General features: G+C 35.2%; 1 protein-coding gene across 9 annotated transcripts in view; it reads right to left on the minus strand.

Moving 5' to 3' along the window:
• The window catches only part of RAPGEF6 (Rap guanine nucleotide exchange factor 6), a 210,821-nt gene that overhangs the window by 130,080 nt on the left and 53,737 nt on the right, over window positions 1–27,004 (minus strand). For 5 of the 9 annotated variants that reach the window (XM_038552074.1, XM_038552073.1, XM_038552076.1 and 2 more), the window contains exons 1-2: window positions 26,214–26,306; window positions 8,386–8,455 (exon numbers count right to left, since the gene is read on the minus strand). In XM_038552074.1, the coding sequence (XP_038408002.1) occupies window positions 8,386–8,455; window positions 26,214–26,245 (102 nt within the window). In that variant the 5' untranslated portion in view covers window positions 26,246–26,306. Of the gene's footprint in view, window positions 1–8,385; window positions 8,456–26,213; window positions 26,307–27,004 lie in introns of those variants that run through there. The other 4 variants (XM_038552080.1, XM_038552078.1, XM_038552079.1 and 1 more) reach the window with 1 other exon arrangement.

The raw sequence follows: 27,004 nt of genomic DNA on the forward strand, positions 1-27,004 counted from the left end.
CTTACTATCTGTGGGGAAGCACAGTCTTCCCTGGGCCTGTTGTGCTTCTACACATTTTACTAAGTTAACAAAGAATGCACAGTCCTAACCACTCATTAACTGGGTCATTTCTCAGAGTTGTGCTTGTAATGAGCAATCCTGAAGGATGAGGTAATGTTTCCTGCTGAGAAAAGAGCATGCATGCACTATAAAAGCAGTACATTCCCCCAAGCTCAGGGGTTCTTAGTTGCAATGCAAACCTACTATGTGGGTGCCATCACTGTGGGCCACCCAGAACTGCCTCCATGGGACCTGGGAAGCAGGAGAATCTACAGAAATATGCTAATGATATGCTGCTTGCTACAGCATGAGTAAAGAAGTTGCTTCTGACTCACAAGTCTTATGTCTTCTGTCAACATCCATGAAATAAGTAAACTATTAGATTATATAGTAATCAAACCCCAAACCTTATAATAATCTAGTTTAACAGTAATTTATTATTTTAACACTCTCACCTATTCTTTATGCAACAAACATCAATAAGCTTATTTTTTTTCCTATTTCATTTTGTTTTCCCGTTTTATTAGATTCTGTCACAATAGGTAATATAGTAGTCTTTCTCTCACATCTCTACCTTTGAGTCTTACCAACACATTTATGTATTTTAAACATTCATCACTGTTCCTTTCGGTGAGGTTTCCCTGGTTATTTCTCAGTTGGGTAAAATATCCTCTAGTGATTCCTTAAAAACAACTCATGGGTACCTAATTCCTTAAGTTCTTTTATGTTGAAAACTGTTTTTCCATAACCTTGAAAAGACAAATGTGGCTGACACAAAATCCTTAGTTCATACTTTTTCTTTTTTATTTTTTTTAAAGATTTTATTTATTTATTCATAGAGACACAGCTAGAGAGAGAGGCAGAGACACAGGCAGAGGGAGAAGCAGGCACCATGCAGGGAGCCCGATGTGGGACCTGATCCTGGGTCTCCAGGGTCACACCCTGGGCTGCAGGCGCACCAAACAGGCGCGCCACCGGGGCTGCCCTCTTTTTATTTTTTAAAGGCTGTTCCACTTGTGCCTTATTTTGGTTGTCCCAATGGATTTTTAGTATTTTTTTTTAAAAAAGAGTCTTTTAGAGAAAGAGCAAGTCCAAGTGGGGGAGGAGGGTGAGTAGAGGGAGAGAATCCCTAGCAGACTTCCCTTTAAGCATGAAGCTCTACATCTACATTGGATCATAAACCGAGCTGAAATCACAAGTCAGATGCTTAACTGACTGAGCCACCCAGGTGCTCCCTTGCAGTGGATTTGTAAATGTCTGAACCAATGCAATTCATTTGCCTTTGGAAATTATGTCGTATTTTTGCCTGCAGACATTAAGGATTTTTTTAATCTTTGAAATCAAATAGTTTTATAAGGAAATGTCTTGGAAATGATCATTCTGGACCAATTTACCCAGTCCCCAGGAGAGCCTTCAGATGTGTAGATTTGAATCTTTTTCAATTTATAAACAATTTTTGTTAAATACTACTTTAAACATAGTTGCTTTCTATGGATTATTCTCTCCTGAGGTTCTTAAAATTAGGAATGTTATCCATTCACTGCCTATCTTCAATTTCCAGTATTTTCTCTAACATTTGTTTTATTCCAGCTTTGAGATATAATTCACCATAAGACTGTGCAAGTTCAAGATATTTAATGGGCTGGTTTGATAAATTTCTAAATTACAAAATGATTATGACCACTGCCTCAGCTAGTACCTCTATCACATCACACCTTTACCATTTCTCTCAGCAACTTTCAAGTACATAGTATCTCTGACACATTTTTTCTTTCTTCTTTTTGTCATTTTCTTTTACTCAGTTTTTTCCCTACCTTTATTTGATTCTTAGTTTTTAGTTGACACACAAGGTTTTATTAGTTTCAAGTATACAACACAATCATTTGACAAGTTTATACATTTTGCTATGCTCAAATGTAGCTATCATCCGTCACCAAACATTAACATAATACCCTCAAGATCCATCCACATTATCACAAATGGCAAGATCTCATCCTTTTTAATATTCCATTGCATATATACCTTATATTCCTTATCCATTTGTCTATTGTCTACCAATGAACACTTAGGTTGCTTCCAACTCTTGATTATTGTAAATAGTACTGCAATAAACATAGGCAGTCATGTATCTTCTCAAATTAGTGTTTTTGTTTTCTTTGGGTAAATACCAAGTAGGAGAGTTATTGGATCCTAAGATATTTTGTTTCTAAATTTTTTGAGGAACCTCCACACTGTTCTTCACATTGGTTGTACTAATCCACATTCCCACCAACAGTGTATGAGAATTCCTTTTACTCCACATCTTCATTAACCCCCCCCTTAATTTATTACCTTTGATTTTAGCCATTTTGACAGGTGATATCTTACTGTAGTTTTGATTTGTTCAATGCACCTTATTAAAGTTTGAGTGTGTTCTCCCTGGGGCATCCTGCAATTTATTTATTTCTAAAATAATTATTTTCTATGTCTTCCATTTCTTTACCGAGTATATACTCTTTTATTCCATTTTTCTTAATAATTTCTTTTCTTGGTTTTTGACTTTCTAATTTTACATTAAAAAAAATGTCATCGAGCAGCCTGGGTGGCTCAGTGGTTTAAGTGCCTGCCTTCGGCCCAGGGTGTGACCCTGGTGTCCCGGGATCGAGTCCCACGTCAGGCTCCCTGCATGGAGCCTGCTTCTCCCTTTACCTGTGTCTCTGCCTCTCTCTCTGTCTCTATCATGAATATTAAAAAAAAAAATGTCCTCAAATGATTAAAAATGTTTGTCTCTATAGTAAGGTCAGTTTCATCTGTGTGTTTGTTATTTGTTGTTTTTTTTTTTTCTGGAGTATGGATGAATTTCCTTCAGTTGGTATGTAATGAATCTCTTCTTTTTTGGTAACTATATATACTTTTATTAATCTTCCTGTCTTATCTTTTTGTGGTACTGGGATTTTATTTTTTTTTTAAAGACTTCTAGTTTAATAGGAAATTACCAAATACTCTGAGGTCCAGGTATTTTAGGATATTTTTTCTTTTTTGTCTTGGTGAGGGGAAAAAGCATTATGAGACTCTGATTTTATGCTCACCTTGTCTTGCAGGAACCTAAAACTTCTGACATGTTTTTCTTCTTCAACACTTAACTACTAAGGGGGTTTGCCTTCTTTTTACCTTTTATCTTAACCCTGAAGATAAACATTTAGAAGATGACTTTTGTAAATCATTACATTTTAAATGACTACCCTGTAAAACATGTTCTGTTCTATCATACATACACACCCACAATTTTAAAGTCAGGGTGCAGTGGCAGTGCAGATTAAGCTTAGGTCCACTTGGTAGCTTCTATCTTGTGTGTTTTCTGCAAATCTGCTTGGTTGGCCTTTGCTCACCACAAAGCCTTGGTGAGAGTTGGGAAAAGACAGTGTGTGAAAGATAATATGCTGAGAATTGGTGGGTTTTCTCTCCTTACAATTATTTTCTAAATCTGGCCTTCTCTGCCTTCAATCTATGCATGAATATGGTTTATATATAGATTTTTCTTACTCTTCTTGTAGCTCTGCACTGCCTCTGGAGGAAATGTTGGAAGACAGATAGTTAAGTGATTACTGTTGTCTTCGGCTACCCAGAGGAATGAGACCTAAAAGTTAAAATAAGGAACAAAAACAAATTCTATAAAGCAGGGCACCTGGATAGCTCAGTCAGTTAAGTGTTTGGTGATTAAAACTCAGGTACATGATCTCAGGGTCTAGAGATCAAGCCCTTTGTCTAGCTCCACATTCAGCGGGGATTCTACTTGAGATTCTCCCTCTCCCTCTGTGCTTTCCCCCAGTGGTGCTCTCTTTCTCTAAAACAAATAAATCTTTAAAAAAAAAATTCTAGGGATCCCTGGGTGGCGCAGTGGTATGGCGCCTGCCTTTGGCCCAGGGCGCGATCCTGGAGACCCGGGATCGAATCCCACATCGGGCTCCCGGTGCATGGAGCCTGCTTCTCCCTCTGCCTGTGTCTCTGCCTCTCTCTCTCTCTCTCTCTCTCTGTGACTATCATAAATAAATTAAAAAAATTAAAAAAAATTCTATAAAGCAGTACAGGATAAAAGTTCAGTAATATTGTCATGGGGAAGGTTTTTCTAATAATAAGCATGACGTTAACCAGAAACTTTTAAGAGGAAAACTCTACAGATAAAAACAAACAAAAAAACCCTAATGCAAAATTTATTTTAAAGAATAAATGATATATTTACAGCCTTGTATAAGCTCATTTATTAACAAAAAGCTCTTAAGAATAAGAAAGAATAAAAAAATAATAATCTGGGTCACTTGGGTAACTCAGTCAGTTGAGCATCAGACTCGATTTCACTTCAGGTCATGATTGTAAGACACTGAGATAGAGACCTGAGGTGGGCTCAACACTCAGCAGGTAGTCTGCTTAGGGTTCTCCCTCACTTTCTCTTTCTCTCTCTCTCCCCTCCCCCACGGTGTTCTCTAACATAAATAAACCTTACTAAAAAAAGAATCCAATTAGAAAAATGAGCATGACATATGACTATTAAGAAAAACAAATCCCCCTGAAGGCGTATGAAAATATGCACAAGTTAAAATAAGGAAATTTCCGTATAGCATGTCAGATTAAGATGACTATCAGGTGATCAGAAAGATGCTCAGTAACACAAATTCCCAATCATTAGTGGAGTTATTAAAATTTGTACACAGAAACCATTTAAAACAACTTATGAAAACAAGAAACATGTATTTCTAACATTCATGCACTCAGACTAAATTCTTTCATGAATTTTAAATAATTTCAGCTAAAAAATACTGACGTACCAAAGATTTATACTTGTACAAAATATTTAATACATTTTAAGAAGTCAAAACATGTAGTATCAGGGTGCCTGGCTGGCTCAGTCAGTAGAACGTGTGACTCTTAATCTCAGGGTTATGAGTCCAATGTTAGACATGGGATCTACTTAAAAAAGATGTCATGGTGAAAAACTTAAAAGAAAAAATTCATACAATATTTTGATAAAATCTTTCATAAATCTCAAAAATAAAAATCTTAAAACTATTTTGTATTATTTTCTCATAACTTATAAAAGCTTTTTTTACTATGCTGCTCATCAATGAAATGTGGTTTGGAATTAAAAATTACCAACCAATCAGCAAATACTTGATGTTCAAAGTCATGAGTTCAAGCCCCATATTGGGCATAAACATCACTTAAAAAAAAAATTTTTTTTTATGTGATTCTTTGGTGATTTTCTAAGATTTTATATGTACACACGCAAATTTTTTCTTAAACATCTACATATAAATTGACCTCAAAATATATCAACATGAATTTCCTAAGAACGAAGACTTGGTTTCACATAATCCTAGTATAGTTCTTAAAATCAGGAAATTCCAGGGCATCTGGGTGACTCAGTGGTTGAGAGTCTGCCTTTGGCTCGGGTCATGACCCTGGGGTCCTGGGATCAGGCTTCCTGCGGGTAGCCTGCTTCTCCCTCTGCCTAAGTCTCTGCCTCTCTCTGTGTGTCTCTCATGAATAAATAAATAAAAATCTTAAAAAACAAAACAAAACAAAAAACCAGGAAATTCAGTACTATCTACTCTACAAGTATATATTCAAATTTCATCAATTGTGCCAAAAGCATCATTCATAGCCATAAGCCCTTCCACCTCCAGGATTTAATGTAAGATCAAGTATTGTGTTTATGTCTTTCTGCCTTTAATCTGAAATAGTTCCTTAGTCTTTCTCTATATTTTCTGACACTGGAATATTCTGCGTAATGGTCAATTAGTAGAATGTTTTCATTTTATTTTGTCTGGTATTTTCTAATGACTAGATTCAGGTATGCATTTCACACAGGAAATTATCACAAAAGTGGTATTTTTGTCCTCATTTCATCCTATTAGGAATAGTAGTTTATCAGTTTGTGCCCATACTGATGGTGATAGCAATGATTTTATTATAGTGGTATCCTCCATGTTTTTCCCAATAGAAATTTGCTAATTTTTCTCTTCATAATGATTTGTGGGGAGATATATTGAGACTGTAAGTACTGTTTTCTCAAACACTAGCCCTCAAGTTTCAGCACTCATTAATGATTTTATAAAATCATTTTTTCTCTATTTGTTAGTATTTCAGTTATAGGGAAGAACGTCCCCTTCTCCCTTATTCACTCACTCGTATCAGGAGAATTTATAAATTCTTATATTATATATAGGGATACCAGTAATTACATTTTATTATTTTATTTTATTTTATTTTGATAGTCACAGATAGAGAGAGAGAGAGAGAGAGAGGCAGAGACATAGGCAGAGGGAGAAGCAGGCTCCATGCACCGGGAGCCCGACGTGGGATTCGATCCCGGGTCTCCAGGATCGCGCCCTGGGCCAAAGGCAGGCGCCAAACCGCTGCGCCACCCAGGGATCCCTACTATGAATTTTTATGTGGATTCTCAAATTGTCCCAGATTTGGGCAACAGGAGTCCCTTTAATCTGGTTCTTCTGTCCTTTTGCCAGGTCCCTAATGCTTCTCTGAGTGTTTTCTTAATTTTAGAATGGGTCCTTGAAACATTTTATACTTTGATATAGTTAAGTTATAAGGATCATACATTTGTAACATCTCAACAAATTATATGTATTTAAAATATGTGTATTTGTGCATGCTAATCCTCTAGCTAGCAGCACTTTCTACAACGTTAAAGGCAAGGAATTCTTAAACTACTCTGTTCAACTAAATACTGAATATGGAAATCAAGTTTCTTACCCTTACAGAAAGAAGGTAACAAGCAAAGAATAAAGACCAGAATAAACTCTGGGTTTTAAACACAGATACAAAGAAATAAATACAGACACATGTATATACATGTGTCTGGGTACATATACACTCACAGTGTTTTTTCTAGCTCTGTTCACAGACAGACTCTTTAAGCAAAAAGGCACCGGGAGCAATGAAAAACACTGGCAGCCTTATCTTGGCTTTAAATTCTATACCCCACTGAACAAGCAGATCTTCTTAGAGACTGGTCTGGGCAGAAAAACAGCCCTCCCTTTAACTTACAGGGAAAATTAACTTAATAATTTATAAGTGATTAATCTCTCTGTAATTTAATAACACTGAATACTTAACAGTGAATACTTAAAATGGTTGATAGTAAATTTTATGTTGTGTATTTTAATGCGATAAAACTAAGCAAACAAAAAAAAAGTATATGAGAACACTGAGGTAAAAAGCACTATTCTTTCCTGATAAAGCAGAAGAAATACAAATTATGTGAACTGACAAATAAATGAGAAAATCGGTACTGCCTGAGGCAGTTTTCTTGATGTGTCTCTCAATATATTTATTTAAAAGATAGAGTTCTGAGGCCTTATATATGCTACTTATACCAACACTTGAAAAAAATAAACATAATGCACAGTCCAAGCCTTGAATAATCTTCAATTTAATTAACATTCACTGAATACTCACTAGTGCAGGCAGCACTCTGCAATACAATGGAAGACACAAAGCGGGTAAGATATAATTTTTGCCTTTTAGGAGCTAAAAATTCATTTGTTTATGAAATTTAGGACACTGAGTGCATGATAATGTAGATGATCCAGTTTGGGGAAGAGGTAACAAGAAACTAGGAAGATGTGAAGTTTGAACTCTGACATTAAAATGCTTCGTTAAGAACGCAACTTCACTTCTTAAAAATTTAAAATCAAATCATATGACATGATCATCTACAGGAAATGCTAGCAGTACAATGAGTCCATTCAATATAATTCTTTTCTAGTAAGGTCATCTCAGAACAAGGTAAATCAAAGTTGTGTTCTTGGTTCTTTTAATGCTAAAAAACAAAGTGAGATTTTCTAATGTTTTATCAACTACCTGGATTTCTTAGGAATAAGAATTATTCCTTAATTATACTCTTAAAGTAATAATATTAAGATCTAAACCATTTCTTACTTGGATATAACTGTGTTGTCTCTTTTTCTCTAGCTTTCTCCCTCATGTCCAGAGCACAGAATATGGATATTCAAAGATTATTAACTAAATTAAGCAGGAAAAGAGAAAACACTTGAAAGGTCAGGGTTCCTTTATAAGGCCTTCATTTAAAATTTCTAGTTAGAAGTAGTAAAAGAAACTATCAAATTTGGAACATGGTAAATATAATTGTATAATTTTTCAAATCCTCTCAAGAATCAGAAAAAATTTAAAGTAGATAAAACCATATCAAATTTGATATATAGGTCTGATGCTACCCAATATGTTAAGTCACAGTAATGGAACCTCCTTAAGTGTTTAAAATCTTACTACATTTAAAGTTGAAATTGAAGCATTTCAAAAAAACAATGCAGCATTCTTTAAAATTCTTACCACAATCATTTCTGAAGGCTCTAATACAAGACAATCACATCCTCTTTTTCCTCCAAACTGCTTACCAAAACTATAAAAACAAAAGAACAATTTCTTTAGCAAAGATTATAGATAAAATATATCAATATAGGAAAAATAAAAAAGAACCCCCTCCCCAAACCCTAAATGTTAAACCAAGAAATTATAATTCTATCATTTATGTTAATTAAGATTTTCTTAAAAACAACCCAAAATACCTTTCCTCTTATTTGCCCTAACAGAAATGATCAACACAATTCTTTGCGAAAAATCTTTTAAAAATACATGCTTTTAGTCTCTAAAATTATAAAAGATATTGCCTAGTCTCAAATTTTGAATTTGGTATATAATGTTGAACTAGTGTAAAAACATCTAATAAAAAATGAAGCTACAACTATAGAATATTTTATGAAAATAAACTATTATATTTTGGAAGCGGTAATCAACAAAAGATAAAAAGAACTTAAAGGAAAAACATAAGGTCTTCATTTTAAAAGAGAAACAAAATGTTTTAAAAGGGATTGGGGTAGAATACTCGCTAATTATATATTAGACAAAATTTTAACATACTTTATTTGCAAACCACACTTAAAAGAAAATTATAAAAGCAATCTAAAATATTACATCAATGAAAATGAAGTACCATGGCCAATATCTAAAATATTACTATAAACTAATCAAATTGAAGAAACTTCACTAATCAAGCAAAATATAAAGTACCAAAAAGTAAACATAAGGAAATACAAGTCATTTAAAAAACACTATGCAATTTTATAGACTGGAAAAAGTGAATGAATAAAGTAAGTGACCTATTATCTACTTTTATGAGAAGGTTTCGTATTTTAAAAATGTCAATTCTTCACAAAGTATAATGTTACATACAAATATTAGTTCATAACAAGATCCTAAGGTGCCTCCTTAGTGCAGAAGGCAGTATGTTAGTCTTTTAACAAAATTTTAATGTCTACATATAATAAATTACTTCTGAAGATGAAAAAAAAATCACTTTTCTTTTTTCTTAAGCAGTACAACTATTTTCCCCCAAAACTCTTGACAGCATCTAATGCATAAAAAATTAAAGTAAATTTGTTTAAATTTCTTTCACTGAAGATGGAGTAACAGATACTAGATTTATTCTCTTAGCTAAAAAAGCAAGAAAATCAAAATACATAAACAGCACAGTTACAAGACACTGGAAAACAGGAAGGACAGGGCTGTGATCACTAAGAGAGAAAATAAAAAAACTAGGATGATCCCCCCTCCCCACACAGTATTCCATTTTACCACCTACAGGAAATCTCTAGGCCATTTAGGTACATACCCTAGATCAGAATTACCAGATTTCCTTCTCTATGTCTAGTATGTTCAAAAGTTTTATCATGAACAGGTTTTGGATTTTTTCAAATGTTTTGTTTTCTTTTTTTACTGCAATATGGTTTTTGTCCATTATTTTACTTATACACTATACTGTATTAGTTGATTTACAAATGTTTAAACCTTCTTGCATTCTCAAGATAACCCCAACTTATTCAGTTTCTAATACTTTATTAATATATACCTGGATTGAGTTTGCTGTAATCTTGTTAACAACTGCTGCATGTATGTTCATGAGAGATAAAAACGTGTGATTTGCTTTTCTTGTGATGTTTTTGTCTGTATTAGTGTTCGGTTAATATTGGATTCAGAATAGGTTGTAAGTGCTCCTCCTTTCTCCATTTTCCCAAAGAGTTTGCTCAGGATAAGTAGCAATGCTTTCTTAAATACTTGAAAACACTTAATAGTAATGCCATCTGGGCCTAGCTTTTCTTTGTGGTAATAAATATCATTATCAATTTAATTTCTTTACTTTTTATAAATACATTCAAAGTTTTTCAGTCTACTTATGGTAATGTATGTTTTTGTAAGATCTGCCCAATTTGTTATAAAGTGGCTCATAAAATTTTCAAATGCTTTTAATTTTTGTATTAATATCTCTTCTTTCATAACTGATTTTGGTAATATGTGTTTTCTCTTTTTTTAATATTTATTTATTTATTTATTTATTTATTTATTTATTTATTTATTTATTTATTTATTTATTTCTGAGAGACACAGAAAGAGGCAGAGACATAGGCAGAGGGAAAGAATCAGGCTCCTTGCAGGGAGCCTGATGTGGGACTTGATCCCCGGACTAAAGGATCATGCCGAGCCAAAGGCAGACACTCAACCTCTGAGGCACCCAGTGTCCATGTTTTCTCTTTTTTAAATGGTCAGTCTATCCCAAACATTATTAGTGTTGCTGACCTTTTCCAAGAACAAATTTTTCATTTCTCCGATTATTTTCTATTGTTTTTCTGGTTTTTCTTTCATTGATTTCCACTCAAACTTCACTTCTATTTCAAATTTACTGTGCTATTCTTATTAATATGAAAACTCAAGGTGACTGAATTGAGACCATTCTTCTTTTCTCATGAAGGTGCTATAAATACTTAGCGTTGTAAATTTCCCTCTAAATTCCCCTTTTAGGGGAACCTCCGTATTTGTTACATATTCATTTTCATTCATTTCAAAACATTTTCTAATTTCTGCTGTCAACTCTTCCTTGACCTACGGTCATTTACAAAAGTGTTGTTTAAATTCTCACATTTATTCCTGGAACTGATTTATAATTTAATTCCAATATAATTCAGAGAATAAACCCTGAGTAATTTCAACCTTTTTAAATTTACTGAAACTTGTTTCACAGCCTAGAATATGCTCTATCCTGGAGAATCATCTATAAGCCAGAAAAAAAAATGTATAAGATCAAAGTGGTAGTAGTACTTCTTAAGCTATTTATCTTTACTAATTTTTCAATCTAGTGGTTCTACCAATTATAGACAGTTTTGAAATCTCCAGCCATAAGAGTTCAATTTCTATTCATCTTTCCAATTCTGTCAGTTTTTACTTCTAGTATTTTAGGGTTCTATCATAGTTAAAACTGTTTTAGGTTCCTAATAGATTCATCCTTTTAGAACTATGAAAATTTACTCTTAGTCTCCAGTAACATTTTGGGTTTTATAGGAGATTTTGATTGATCAGGCTTCCCAATACACAGATATTTAAACACCAATTCTAAAGTTTATATGGACAGGCAAAAAGATCTAGAATAGCTAACACATCAAAGGACAAGAACTAAGTAAGAAGACTGACACTAACTGACTTTAAAATGTACCACACAGGTTCAGGAAACAGGACACTGTGATGCTGACTAAAAAAATAAACATAGGTATCAATAAAACAGAACACAGAGCCCAGAATTAGAGTCCCATGAATATGTTCAACTGATTTTGACAAAGAAGCAAAAATAACACAATGCAGCAAAGACAGTTCTCTTCAACAAGTAGTGCTGGACAACTACATGTCAAAAAATGAATCTAGGACACCTGCGTGACTCAGCGGTTGAGCGCCTCCCTTTGGCCCAGAGCATGATCTGGAGTACCGGGATTGAGTCCCACATCGGGCTCCCTGCATAGAACCTGCTTCTCTCTCTGCCTGTGTCTTTGCCTCTCTCTGTGTCTCTCATGAATAAATACATAAAATCTTAAAAAAAAAAAAAAGAATCTAGATACAGATCTTATATCACATCTTCACTAAAATGAACTATATACCTAAATGTAAAACATAAAACCATTCGACTCCTAAAAAATACAGGGAAAATCTAAATGATTCTAGGAATGGCAGTGACCTTTTAGCTAAAACATCAAAGGCATGATACATGAAAGTGGTACGTTGAACTTCACTGCAATTGAAAACTCCTCTACAAAAGACAAAGTCAAGAGAATGAGAAGATAAGCCGCAGACCAAGAAAATATTTGCAAACAGTCCTTCTGAGAAAGGTTTGTTATCTAAGACAGAAAGACACAAAGAATTCTTAAAACTCAACAAGAAAACAATTAGAAAATGGGCCCAAGACCTTAACAGCCCACAAAAGAAGATACAAAGATGACAAGCACATGAAAAGCTCAACATCAGAAGTCATCAGGGAAATGCAAATTAAAGTAACGAGACATCACTACACCCTATAGGAATGACTAACATCCAGTACTGACAAGACCAAACGCTTAATATGGTTGTGGAATAAAAGAAACTCTCATTCATTGCTGTAGGGAAATGAAATGGAACACTTTGGTAGAGTTTGGCAATTTCTTACAAAACTAAAAATACTCTTATATGGCCTAGTAATCATGTTACTTGGTATTTAACCAAAGGAGCTGAAAACGTTATGTCTACACTAACACATGCACATGGATGTTCATATCAGCTATTCAAGAGTCAACGGTAAATTTTTACAACTAATAATAAGACAAACATAAAATCGAAAATAGACAAAAGCACTGAGCAGATAATTCAACAAAGTATAGGAATGCCTAATAAGCACACGGAGAGATACACAAAGGGACCAGTCACTACTAATAAGCCTAATAAGCACACGGAGAGATACACAAAGGGACCAGTCACTACTGAAATGCACATTAAAATCACACTAAGATGCTATTAAGCACACACTGAAACTGTAATAATCAAATACCGTCAACAGCAAGTGATAGACTACGGAGAAACTAGATCCATTATACAATGCTTGTCAGAATGTAAAACAGTATATCCTCTTTTAAACAATTTTGTCCTTTTCAAAAGCTAAGCTAATTTTGTATGCTTGTTATACAACAGAACAATTCCACTATATTTGGATATCTACAAATGTAAACACATGGTCCATATAAAGACTTGTGAGCGAATCTTGTTAACGTCATTACTTATAAAAACTCCAAAACTGGAACAATAAATAATTTCTAATTTTTCAAAATTTTCATCTTTTGGTAAATGGCTAGACAAAATGTGGTATCTTTCTAGAATCCAGTACAATTTAATACTTAAAAAAAAAAAAAATGAGTGTGTTACAACTGGCATGTGCCCAAACATGGATACATCTTAAAAACGTTACTCTGACAAAAGCCAAAAACCAAAAGCCATTACTTCTAAATAATGCAAAAAGTAGATAGTGACAGAAAGCAGATCATGTTAACTGCAAAAGAGCATGAGGGAACTTTTTCAGGCAATGAAAGTCATCTGTAACCGTGATGCACCAATGTATACATTTACTATAAATTATTCAACTGTGAAGTTAAGATGGGTGAATTTTATGGTATGCAAATTATACTCCAATAAAGCTATTTTAAGAAAACTGTCTAAGAAACAGAAGAAAATCTTTACAAACTTGGAGTAGGGAAAGATTTGTTGGAACATATAAGTACTACAAATAAATCCTTAGAACTTTTTAACAATTAAAGAAGTCACTACTGAAAACTGGAAAGGCAAGAAACAGTTCAGGAAACGTATTTGGAACAACAGATACAAAAGTATCTATCTTATAGTGAATTTTTATGCATGATTGATAAATAACTCATTTAACTCAAAAGAGAAAACCTCTAAAGGATTGAACCAACTTTTCACAAAGGAAGATTCATGAAAGGTTAATAACTACATGCAAAAAAGCTGACAGCATTATCACAAAAATGTAAAGTAACACCACAGTGAGGTCCATTTTATACAGATCCATTTTATACAGACCAGAATAGCTAAAATCAAAGACTAACCACATCAAGCACTGAAGAGGATACTGAGCAATGTGAATTCTACAAACTGGTGGTGGCATTATAAATGGCACAAAATTCGACAAAATATTTGGCAGTTCTTTTTAGAAGTTAAGCATGACTACCGTGCAGCTCAGCCACTGAACTCTAGGTATTTACTGGGAAAAAAAAAAAAACCACAAGTCCATATAAAGACTTATACAGAAAAGATTGTAAGTACTTTATTTGTTAGAGAAAAAAATTAGAACCAATCTTAATTTCTTTCAAAAGTAGAATGTATAAACACACTGTGCTATATACATACAATGGGATACTAATGAGCAATTTTACAAAATGAATCATCAGTATACACAGCAACATGAAGGCATCTCTAAAACATTATGCTAAGTGAAATATTTTAAAAAACAAAAACTGTACAACATATTGTTCCATTTATGTAAAATAGTAGTAAATGATATCTATATACCAGAAAGTACAACAGTGGTTGGCTGATGATGAGGATGCAATAAAGTGTAGATAAAAACTGACAACTAGGTAAATGTCATCTATAAAAAATTTAGATCTATGAATATACTTGGTGAAAAAGTGAATGCTTCTACCTTCCCATCCCAAAATCCCCTTCTAGACAGAACAATAAAGGATGTCTGCTCTCAGTACTTCTCTTCAACACTGTCCTTTCTTCCCAGGGGAGTAAAGCAGAAAAGGGGGGGAGGGTATGTTTTAATTAGAAAAAAAGAAAACCATCAAATCAGTAGACAACAGATAGAAAATCCTACAGAATCTGTAAGACAGCTATTGGAATTAACATGTGAAGTTAGTAAGGTTACAAGATATAAAATCAACACATACAACACCTTAATACTGAAGACTACAGAAGACTGCTGAGAGAATATTACACAAAATTGTTGACCTAAATAAACTGAGTGATGTACCTTGTTCATGGTCTATAAGAATCAACCGTTAAGATATCAATACTACTCAAAATGGTGTACAGATTTCAGTGCATTTCCAATCAAAATCCCAGGCTTTTCTCTTTTTGTAATTAATAAACTGATTCTAAAATTTGTCTGAAATTGTAAAGAACTTATAATAACCCAAACAATTTGACAAAGCCAGGAGGACTCAGACATTTTGTGATTTATCATAAAGCTAAAGTCATCAGGATAATGTAAGCAGTGGTACTACACAGAAAAATACATCAATAGAAAAAAAAATCAATGAAATAAATTAAATAGTTGGGAAATATACCCAAATGGTCAATACAACTTCAACAAAGATGCAAAGGTAATTCAGAGAAAGGATAGTTTTGTCAACAAATGGTGCTAGAGCAATTGAATATCCACAGGTAAAAAGATGAAATTAGATCCACATACCATGCTGTGTAAGAAAACCAGCTAGCTACAAATAGATCACAGACCTAAATATATCATAGCAAAATCTGAAACTATACAGGTTCTGGAAGAAATTATAGAAAAAATTATTTGTGACATTGGGTTAACCAAAGATTTCCTACATACAACAAAAGTACAGTCCTTAAAGAAAAAAACCTGATAAACTGAACTTCATCAAAATCAAGTTCTTCTGTTCTCTGAAAAGCAATTAATAGATGGAAAACAATCCACAGACTGGAAAATATTTGTCAGGTATACATCTGTTGAAGGAACTGTGTAGGGCATGAAGAACTTCTGGAATTAAAAAATAAGAAATCATACAACTTTACCATCCTGCCCAAATAGGCAAATGATTCAGAGACACTTCATAAAAGCCATGTTACTGACAGGTAACTATAATGAAAAGATGCTCACCATCACTAATATTTAGTGAAATGCAAATTTAAACTATAATCAGCTACTATCACATACCCATGAGAGTATGGAACTTAAAAAGATTGACCTTGAGGATGCCAGGTGGATCAGTCAGTTCGGTTAAGAATCAGATTCTTGATTTCAGTTTAGGTCATCATCTCACAGTCAGGGGATCAAACTCGGGAGACTGCCTCCTCACTCAGCAGGGAGTCTGCCTCAGATTCTCTCTCTCCCTCTACCTCTGCCCTTCCCTACCCCACCTCCCCCTCATATGCTCTTTCTCTCTCTCTCAAAAAAAAAAAAAAAAAAAAAAGACTGACCTTACCAAGTGTTTGTGAGGATGTGAGGAAACGTAGTGGAACAACTAGCATTCTCATATACTGCTGGTGGGAATGTAAAATGACAACTTTGGGAAACAGCATGGCACTTAAAAGGTTAAATATTCCTCTGCCACATAACCAAGCTATTCCAAAATAAATATACATATATACTTACATATCCAAAATAAAGTATGTGTCCACATGAAGACTTAAAATCCATTATCTTCCCATGTATTTTACTCAGAAGGTATGAAACCATATGTCCATCTAAAGACTTGTACACAAATGCTGATAGCATCACAAGTCAAAAATAATCAAAAACAGGAAATAACCCAAACATCCATCAGTAGGTAAATTGCAAACAAAGAATGGTATATCCATACAAAAGAATACCGCAATAAAAAGCAATGAAACATATGAAATATGAATGGATCAGGATAATGTGATGCAAAAAGAAATCCTGCCATTTCATGGATGAAGATGGATGAACATTGAGGGCATTATGTTGAATGAAATAAACCATACACAGAAAGACAAATACTATATGGTATCACATGCAGAGTCCCAAAACCTTTTTTTTAAAACCCGATTTCATAGAAACATTGACTAAAATGGCGGTTGCCAGGTACTCAGGGTAAAGGAAATTACAGTGATTAAGGTCAAGGGGAACCAATTTTCAGATGCAACAAGAGTAAGTTCTGGTGATCTAATGTACAGGATAGTGTCTTAAAAAAAAAAAAAAGAAATGAAATATTGATACATTCTACAACAGGGATAAACCTTAGTAATTTTAACAAGAATTTAACAAGTGTGAGAAGCGAGCCAAGAAAAGACTATATATATTTTGTGCTTCACCTTAAATAAAACTTTAGAAAATGTCATCTACGGTGATGCTCCCCCCGCAAAAAAAATTAATCCCTGGGGACCAATGGAGGGAGCAAGGATGGATGAAGGAGAATGTTTACAAAAGGGCATGAGCAATTTTTGGGGGGTGATGGATATGTTCATTACCTTTATTAGAGCAATGGTTTTACAGGTGTACACTCACACCAAAATTTATCAAACTGTGTATTTTAAGTAAGTGCAGTGTGCTCTACATCAATTATACCTTAATAAAGTTACTTTTAAAATAATTAAGAATGTGAAAACGCAAGCCAAAAATGAGACACAGTATGTGCAAAAACCTGTCACTTCGTATCATGGAATGTATTAAAGATTCCCACAAAAAAAAAAAAAAAAAAAATCAAGACAAACAGCTCAACTTTAAAACAGGCAAAAAAAATTTTACAGATACTTCGTGAAAGAATATGGAAATAGCAACCAATAAACACAAGAAAAAGCACTCAATTTCATTAAGCAGGAAAATTAAAATGAAAACCACTTCACAGTGACAAGAATAGCTAAACTAAAAGACGATAATCACATGTTGGTGACTGGGTAGGAAGAGAAACAGAACTTTTATATGTTGCTTGTGGGAGTTTAAAATGGTACAACGCTGTGGAATGCAGTTTAGTAGTTTCTTGTAAATAGTTTCTCTATTAAACTTCAAGACACACTATAAAGCTACTGTAATTACAACAGTGTGGTATTCAAGCAGGGACAAACAAAATCTAACTGAACAGATTAGGAGCCCAGAAATAAGCACAATATGTGGATATTTGTTTTTTAAAAAAAATGTGGGACTGAATGAGAATGAGAAAAGGATATATAGGAAACCATATGGAAAACTGAGTATGATAGTGTTGCAGTCAGCAATATAGGATACAGGCACATCCTGTGAACCAACAATTCTCTGCTACATAAATGCATGCCCATGCGCATCTGATGTACAAGAATGTTCACAGATGCTTTACTTCTAAGAGCCCTCCACTACATAAACAATGTAATACTAATATGTAAGAATTTATTAACTCTAACTACATGGATGAATTTCATGAACAGCGGGCCAAAGAAGCTATACACAAAAGAACAGTGTATGATTACACTCATATCAAGTTAAAAAGTAAAAAAAAAAAAAAAACAAACTATAGTGTTAAGGTGTGGATACAGTCCAGCTAAAAGTCTACAGATATTAAAGACTAATTAAATTTTTTTAAATGTTATTTTTGGTGGGAATGGGGGAAAGTAGAAAAGCTGATTTGAGAAAAAACCGTAGGCTGCCTCCATAGTACTGACAATGTCCAACTTCTTGATCTGGGTAGCAATCACAGAACTTTTCCATCTACAGTAACCTCACTGATTTGCAAATTTAGGTCATCTGCACTGTTGCCATTTGTTTCAAAATAAAAGAGTTCAAACCAAGGAACAATGTTCCTCTTTTGGTCAAAAATACAGGAAAAAAAATTTTCACATATGTATTAAAAAAAAAATCACACAAAGACCTTAATAAAAGTGGTTAGCTATCTATGCAGATGGGTTAAATGGTGGGGATGACAATAAAGTGGGAATGGTAATATTTAAAGCACCATTTGTAATACCATTTTGACTTTTGGATGGTACAAATTTACTTGTCAAAAGATTATTTTAAAAAGTACATCTTCAGGGTAGCCCGGGTAGCTCAGCGGTTTAGCTCTGCCTTCGGCCCAGGGCGTGATCCTGGAGACCGGGGATCGAGTTCCACGTTGGGCTCCCGGCATAGAGCCGGCTTCTCCCTCTGCCTGTCGTTTTCTCTCTCTCTCTCATGAATAAATAAATTTTTTTTTTTTTTAAAAAAGTACATCTTCAGAAAAAGAACAATGCTATTTACAGGGCTATTTAAAGATGATAACCTTACCAACCCCAAGACTAGCAGAGTGCCCGACACATGCAGGCACTATATGTTTACTAGACCAATTAATACCTCAGTACTAGAGATATTCTAACTTCAATGTCTGTTTCCTTCTCATCTGTAGAATCCATTTTCACAACTGACTCTCCAAGTTTTCTTTACTTGTCAAACAACCGTGTGGCCCTTTCCAAACAAAGCAGTCATCCCAAAGTAAATCAGTCTTTTTTGTCTTGATGCTACTGTCTTGTAAAATGATAATCAATACTTATTTGCTCCATAAATGAATATTTGTTTTTTTTTTTCATAAATGAATATTTGAATGAATAAATGAAACACTTATATTTTATTTGAAAATCACACACAATAAAGTCCTTGCTTTGTTGAGCTATAATCAGATTTTACTGTGGCAACAAAAAAGTGAAGTCAATACCAGAAAAAAACTAAATTCTTTCAGAAGACATTGAAATTTCAGATTTCATTAATTACTTATCTACCTATAGTAAAATGTAAAAAAACTTGTATTGATAAATTACATATAAGGAGCACTTAAGTGGCTCAGTCAGTTAAGTGTTTGCCTTCAGCTCAGGTCATGATCCCAGCGTCCTGGAATCAAGCCCTGCAGCAGACTCCCTGGTCAGTGAAGAGCCTGCTTCTCCCTCTCCCTCTTCTGCTCCCCCTGCTTATGCTGTCAAATAAATAAACAAAATCTTTAAAATAAATAAACAAACTCAAATGGCCTGCTCTCCGTGAAGTTTCCTGGAGTTTCATACTTTGAGGTTGTGACAAGATATCCCCTCCAAGAGGACATACAAGTTCCTGCACTTTGTGCCACCTACCACAAAGAGAGAGGCACAATGCTTGGTTAGTTTTTTTTGTATTCTAGAGGTAACATACATTAAGTGTGCTACTTTGACCCATATTCAAAATCACCCACAAGGGCTAGCAAATCCAAAATGGAGTATAAGCCACTGTGCCATCTGGGTCTTATGAACCAGCATATCCAATGGTACCCCCTGTGTCTGCTACAAATACAGATGCTCTGTAGAGCATCTCCCAAGCACTAATATGAGAATGACAGTGATGTCTATAATTTCTCTTACATTTATGCCATCTTCTGCAAATATTTATCATACTTTTGAGAAACAAGTTATGCCTTGCGAGTGGGCCTTCATAGATGCTGAATGCCAAACTACAGGACACCAGGCGACAATACCGCATGAACTCCCTATTATGAACTGCTGTAATTAGCCACAACTGTTGAGCAGGGGCAGTAGCAATCTATTATCAAATAAATATGGTATGTAAGAGACTGAGTTTACCCAGGAGCAAACAGGTAGATCAGACTCCTTCAACATCAACTCCTCTTGCAGCATTTCCTCTAACTCAATCCATGCCTATGCCTACCTGGGGAGCTCCTTATGACCAGTTAACTCAGGAAGAACAACCTTGAGCCTGTTTCATCAGTGAGTCTGCACACATTGGTACCACTCAAAAGTGGACAGCCCACAAGTCACTCAGGGGTGACAGTGAAAGAAGATGGTAAGTAAAGGAAAATCCTCCTATGGAACAGAACTTCAAACAGTACATTCAGATGTCCACTGTGTCTGGATTGAGAGATGGCCAAAATTATTGACTGAAACAGATTCATGGGCAGTTACTAATGGTGTGGTTGAATGGCCAGGGATCTGGAAGGAACAGGATTGGAAGACTGGTAACAAGAAGTCTGGGAAGAGGTATGTGGAAGGACTTCTTTCAGAATGGGCACAGACTCTAAAGATGTCTGTGTCTCCTATGAATGTCTAAAGGGCATGCACTGTGAAGTAGATTTTTTAATAAATCAAGGTGAACAAAATGGCATGCTCTATGGAAGTCAATCAAACTCCTTTCCCAGCTACACCAGTGCTTGTTCAATGAGACAATGAATCAAGTAGCCATAGTGGCAGAGACGGAGAACATGCAGGGGTTCAACTGCTAATGTTATTGCTGGGAAGCTAATCTGTGAACCTTAGAGATCAACACTGAGTCTCTGATATGGCACCACTCCTTGGGGGGACCAGTCAGCCACCCTGGAGGCAGATTACTTGCAATGGATTTTTTTCTGTCATGAAGGAGACAGATATTTGTCCTCACTGGAATAAATATGTATTCTGGAAATGATTTGCCTTCTATGTCCATGCTTCTGCCAGCACTACTATCCATGGGCTCACTATATGCCTAATCTACCATCTTGGCACTCTAGACAACATTATTTTTATCAAGGCACTCATTTCACAAGCAGACTAAATACAGAACTGGTTTCTGTCTTCCCCAACAGCCAGAATACATAGGCCTGACATTCAAGGCATGGAAATAAGAGTGGCTTTTTTCACTGTTACACCTAGTAAGTTGTTCACAGATTTTTCACTTCCCAGCCAAAAAACTTCTCCTGGTTTGAGACTTAGTGCCCGACAGAATATTGCTTCTACCAGGAAACACAATGATTCCACTGAATTAAATACTTCACCTGGCCGCTGAACCAAAACGCAGGGAAAGGGGTTACTGTAATGGCCTGAGTGACTAATTACAATCACAGGGGTAATTGAATTGCTGCACAAAATGGGGACCAGAATGACATCTGAAGCCCAGGAGAATTTCTTAGGCTTCTTGTTTTACTTCCATGTCCACTACTTAAAATCAACGGAGAGGGATCCCTAGGTGGCTCAGCAGTTTGGCACCTGCCTTTGGCCCAGGGCGTGATCCTGGAGTCCCGGGATCGAGTCCCACGTCGGGCTTACTGCATGGAGCCTGCTTCTCCCTCTGCCTGTGTCTCTGCCTCTCTCTCTATCTCTTATGAATAAATAAAATCTTAAAAAATAAAATCAATGGAAAACTGCCACCACCACAACCACCACCACTACAAACAGGCCAGGACATTTAAGGACCTCTCAGAAATAAAATTTTTGTTCATATCATCATGAAAGGACTCAGAACAGATCAAAATCTGGCTTAGTGCAAAAGTACCGAATGGGTAGTAGAAGAAGGAAGTCAGAGGATACCAACTACAACAGCCTTGTGGTCATTTACAGAAACAAGGAATATAAGAACTTTTCATATTTTCCCTTTGCTTACTGTATATGTCTGTATTTGTGTGTAAATACTAGTCATTTTCTTCTTCTTCTCTCTTCCCCTGTATTTATTTCATAGATCTTTTGTTTGAAGTAAACTTTAAAAGGTTGTCTTTAGTTAGCAAAATATTCAGAAGCACTGTGATCAAGTTGTAATTCATATAGCTAGTGACGACTATTAGAACTGTGCATCTTCTTATTCTGGGGAGAGGGTAAGAAATTCTTCACTTGTACAAAGGACAGCTATCTCTTGTAAGGCGGAAACAATTTTGTTGTGGGATGAAGTTCAAACATGTTTAGAAGCATTCATATGGAAGCTAAGTAGCCAAGGGAGTAGACTATGCCAATTACTGACTGCCTTTCAATTGCAAATATATTGTTTCTCTTAAAAAAAAAAAAAAAAAAGATTTATTTAATTTAAAGAGCATGTGTCTGTGCACATGCAAGTGTGGGGAGGGGAGAGGGAGAGAGAGACTCCCAAGCAGACTCTCCTGTGATCTCAGAGTCCCATTCAGGCTCCATGTCATAACCCTGAGATCATGACCTGAGTTGAAAACAAGAGTCAGAAGCTTAATCAACTGAGCCACACAGGCATCACTATTCACTCTCAGTTTCAAAATCTACTTTGTAATTAAGGATCTAGATTCAATGTTCGCCTTCTGCCTGCTGAAAATGTTAAAGCTTGTCAGTAGAGGGTGCTAGTAGAACAATGAAATTGAAAAATCATCTTGGGGGGGGTGAAGAAAGGAGGAAGCATGTGCATTTGTGGGGGAGGGGGGGGCAAAGGTAGGTCGTGTCCTCAGCCTCAGGGCTCAGCCACACCCAGTAGGGGGAGGGGAGGTTCAGTCCTGGTCAGCAGTTCCCCTTCCTGCTAGCCTTGACTCTGACTGTGTACCAGCTCTGGCCCAAGGCAACAAAGTTAATTTCTCCACTATCTACTGGGCTACAGCGGGCACATTTCCAACAAGATCTAAAAACCAGTTTTGGGGATAGGGCCCCTCTTTAGGTTTGTTCTTTCCCTGGATATTCTCCCTTAGCTCTTTTATCTTTCTCAATGCCTAATTTCTTAAAATAACAATTTTTTTAAAATAAACTGTCCCTGTTCAAATTACTGTGTGGTTTCTATCTTAAAGGGTGGTAAGTATGTTTTTCTAAAGATTTTATTTACTTGTTATTTATGGGAGACAGTGAGCACAAGAGGGGGTAGGGGCAGGAAGAACAGAAAAGCAGGACTTCCCAATGAGCAGAGAGCCCTCCATGGGGCTCAATTCCAGGATCCAAGATCATGACCTGAGCCTAATGCAGATGCTTAACTGACTGAACCACCTAGGTGCCCCAGTAAGGGGAATAAATATTTTTAAATTTAGAGAAACAGACTATATTTTTATGAACTACAATACTATATCACTCCTTCTATACTTAGTAGTGTTCATTTTCTGTTGGGATCATAATGATCATATCCCAATGCCATTATACTATAATAATTAATATTAACAGACACCCAAAATTATTTAATATATGCTAAGCATTATTCTAAGTTTATTTGAAGTGATTAAGTCTAACAATCATCTTACAATGACCTATTACAAATATATGCCGAATGTAAAATGTAAATGCTCTACTCAGAATTGCTCTTTAAGTTTTAAATTTTCACTTTTTACGTAATCTCTACACCCAACATGGGGCTGGAGATCAAGAGTTGCATGCTCAACCAACGGAGGCCAACCAGGTGTCCCAAAAACTTTTCTTTAAATAATGAGGGGATCCCTGGGTGGCTCAGCAGTTTGGCGCCCTGCCTTTGGGCCCAGGGCGTGATCCTAGAGTCCTGGGATTGAGTCCCACTTCAGGCTACTGCATGGAGCCTGCTTCTCCCTCTGCCTGTGTCTCTGCCTCTATCTCTCTCTGTGTCTCTCATGTATAAATAAATAAAATCTTTAAAGATAAATACATAAAGATATAAAACTCATACATTTCTATTATTTAAAAATTAAGCTTCACTGTCTCGATCACTAAATAGTGATGAATTATTATGGCTGATTAATGGCTAGAGAAAGTCTTAAGTGTTGACCATCCATCACAGCAGACAAGAATGAGAAAAATTTAAAAGATAATACTAATATTTCTAAAATTTTACTATACTCTTCATTCCAACTTACTGTTTCAGTGGCTAACTTACTATGAATCCATTAATGTGGACTTTAGAAAAACAGAGAGAGGGATCCCTGGGTGGCGCAGCGGTTTGGCGCCTGCCTTTGGCCCAGGGCGCGATCCCGGAAACCCGGGATCGAGTCCCACATCGGGCTCCTGGTGCGTTGGAAGCCTGCTTCTCCCTCTGCCTGTGTCTCTGCCTCTCTCTCTGTGACTATCATAAATAAAAAAAAAAAAAAAAAAAATTAAAAAAAAAAAGAAAAAAAACAGAGAGAAAAAACAAGAGCCAAAAGGCTTACAACCAAGAACTACTATGTATTTTATTTGTAAAAATAGGAGACATGTTTATTCTACTAGTCAAGAAGCACAAGATTTTTTTTTAATATTCATTTATTGAGAGAGTGAGAGAGAGAGAAAAAGAACAGGACCAGGAGAAGGGCAAAGGCAGAGGGAGAGGCAGAGTCCCTGCTCAGTGGGAGCCTGACAACCTGGGCTTGATCTCAGAACTCTAGGATCTGACATGAGCCAAAGGCAGAAGCTTACCAACCTGAGCCACCCAGGTGCAAGAAGCACAGACTTCTTCTTTTTTAAAGATTGTATTATTTATTCATGAGAGACAACAGAGAGAGAGAGACAGAAACATAGGCAAGAAGGTAAAAAGCTTGGGCAGCTTGGGTGGCTCAGCGGTTTAGTGCCGTCTTCAGCCCGGGCGGTGATCCTGGAGACCCGGGATCGAGTCCCACATCGGGCTCCCTGCATGGAGCCTGCTTCTCCCTCCGCCTGTGTCTCTGCCTCTCTCTCTCTCTGTCTGTAGTCTCTCATAAATAAATAAAATATTAAAAAAAGATTGTCATTGTTTAAAAAAAAAAAAAAGAAGGAAAAGCTCTTCCTCATCAAGGAAGAGCCTGATGCGGGGTGATCATGACCTGAGCCAAAGGCAGACACTCAAAACACTGAGTCACCCAGGTGCCCTGAAGCACAGACTTCTTAATCAAAGGCCAACCATAGAGAGTTTCAGGACCCCAAATAGGATTTTAAAAATGTCATCAAAAATGAGATGCCCATACCATCTACCAAGACTATAACTGGATATTTAAATTTAGCAGTTTTGTTAACTAATAGCTGCAATTAAAAGCCCTACTTTAAAAGTCTAAAAATCTCAACATTATTGGAAAAAGTTGGTAAAAAATTACATTTTTATGTCACCAAATTTTAATATGAGGCCCCCAAAATCTTAAGAATTAGAGAACAACAACAACAAAAAAAAGAATTAGAGAACAAATTCTCAAAGAATGCTACATCTGACCATTTTTCCAACCACTCTTCTTGTTTTACAAAATAATTATGATGGTGATAATTAACAATTACTTATAACAGCCAGGCACTGGTCTAAGAGTTTTTTATATATATATTAACTCTTTTATTCCTCAAAACTAGTCTATGAAATAGATTCTATTAGTGTCCCCATTTCACAAATGGGGAATTTAAATAAGTTGCCCAAGAAAGAGTAGAATACAGACATGAACTCATGCAGTCTGGCTCTCAACTGTTAAGGTTTACAGACTTTTGTTGAGAGCTTTGAGTGGTAGATTGCTAAAACCTTACAGAGATATTTCAAGTAGGTACTATTATACTCATTTTACAATTAAATTTTGTACAATATCATATAAATAGTTAAGTGAGAAATCAGGACTTTGATCTAGTTTACCTTACTCTAAAAACCATTTTCTTATATTAAAATACATCACCCTCTCTATAACCGCTATTAATAGCAACACACCCAGAAACCATCAGATAAAATCCCATATAAAACTAAAGATCAAATAAAAGATACTATGTCATGACGTAAACTTAAAGATTACACCCTCAGAAATATGAAATATCATCTCTATCCTATTTCCAGTAATACCAGCAAACAAACACATTTATAAAATATATCACCTACTGAGAGAAATATACATCCTACAGAAAAAGTTTAACATAAGAGAGAAGATAAATAGTTGTAATTTTAACTTTGCCTGCCACATACTCTAAGGCAGTAAATGTAAACGTACCTGCATGGAGGCAAGACCATGGAGTCTTTCATAAGCACAGATCCAGAAAGCAGAATATACCAACATCTGGCAACAGTTTCTGAACTGTTAAATAAATTAATGAGTAAATCAATGTAAGCATTCACATGTATAGGACTCAAAATAAAAAATATGTAACATGATTCAATATAAAATATGTAACATGAAATATATTCTAATATCATAAATCATTAAAGATCAATGTTATTTTAGGATATATTGACTGCTGCCAAAGGTTTTTACAGACCATGTTCCCATGAGAAAATTGTAATCACCACTTTAAGATACAGACTTCAAAAGTATATGGTTATTAGCTCAATTTCATTAATTATATCATTAGCTTCACATTCTTCATTTTTGTGTAGTGGATCGTAACATTTGATGAAGACGGCAACTTAAATATTGTACTACATCTACATATCATAAAATCCTATTTTGATAACTTTTATATGTATTACAGATATTATTCAGAAATCACAAGTTCATCTATGTTCTATCTTCACTGACAACTATAATGTTAATTATGATCTATTTATTTCTTTTAAATTTTATTCTGACATAAAATGCCTACCAAATATTTCCTTTTTATGTGTTTGAAAAATAAAAGGATACCAGATGACTTAATCTATTAGCATTTGCAGTGAGTTAAATCTCTACTGGAAACCCAGAATCTTGTTAGTTGTTAGTATATAAACTGATCTTTCTCACAAATATTTTTATTTACTGAACCCAAGGCTTTAATTAATTCCAGTATGTAAAGGGTTCTAGTAATA

This window comes from Canis lupus, chromosome 11 (assembly GCF_011100685.1).
Source record: "Canis lupus familiaris isolate Mischka breed German Shepherd chromosome 11, alternate assembly UU_Cfam_GSD_1.0, whole genome shotgun sequence".
In the NCBI taxonomy this organism is placed as follows: domain Eukaryota; kingdom Metazoa; phylum Chordata; class Mammalia; order Carnivora; family Canidae; genus Canis; species Canis lupus.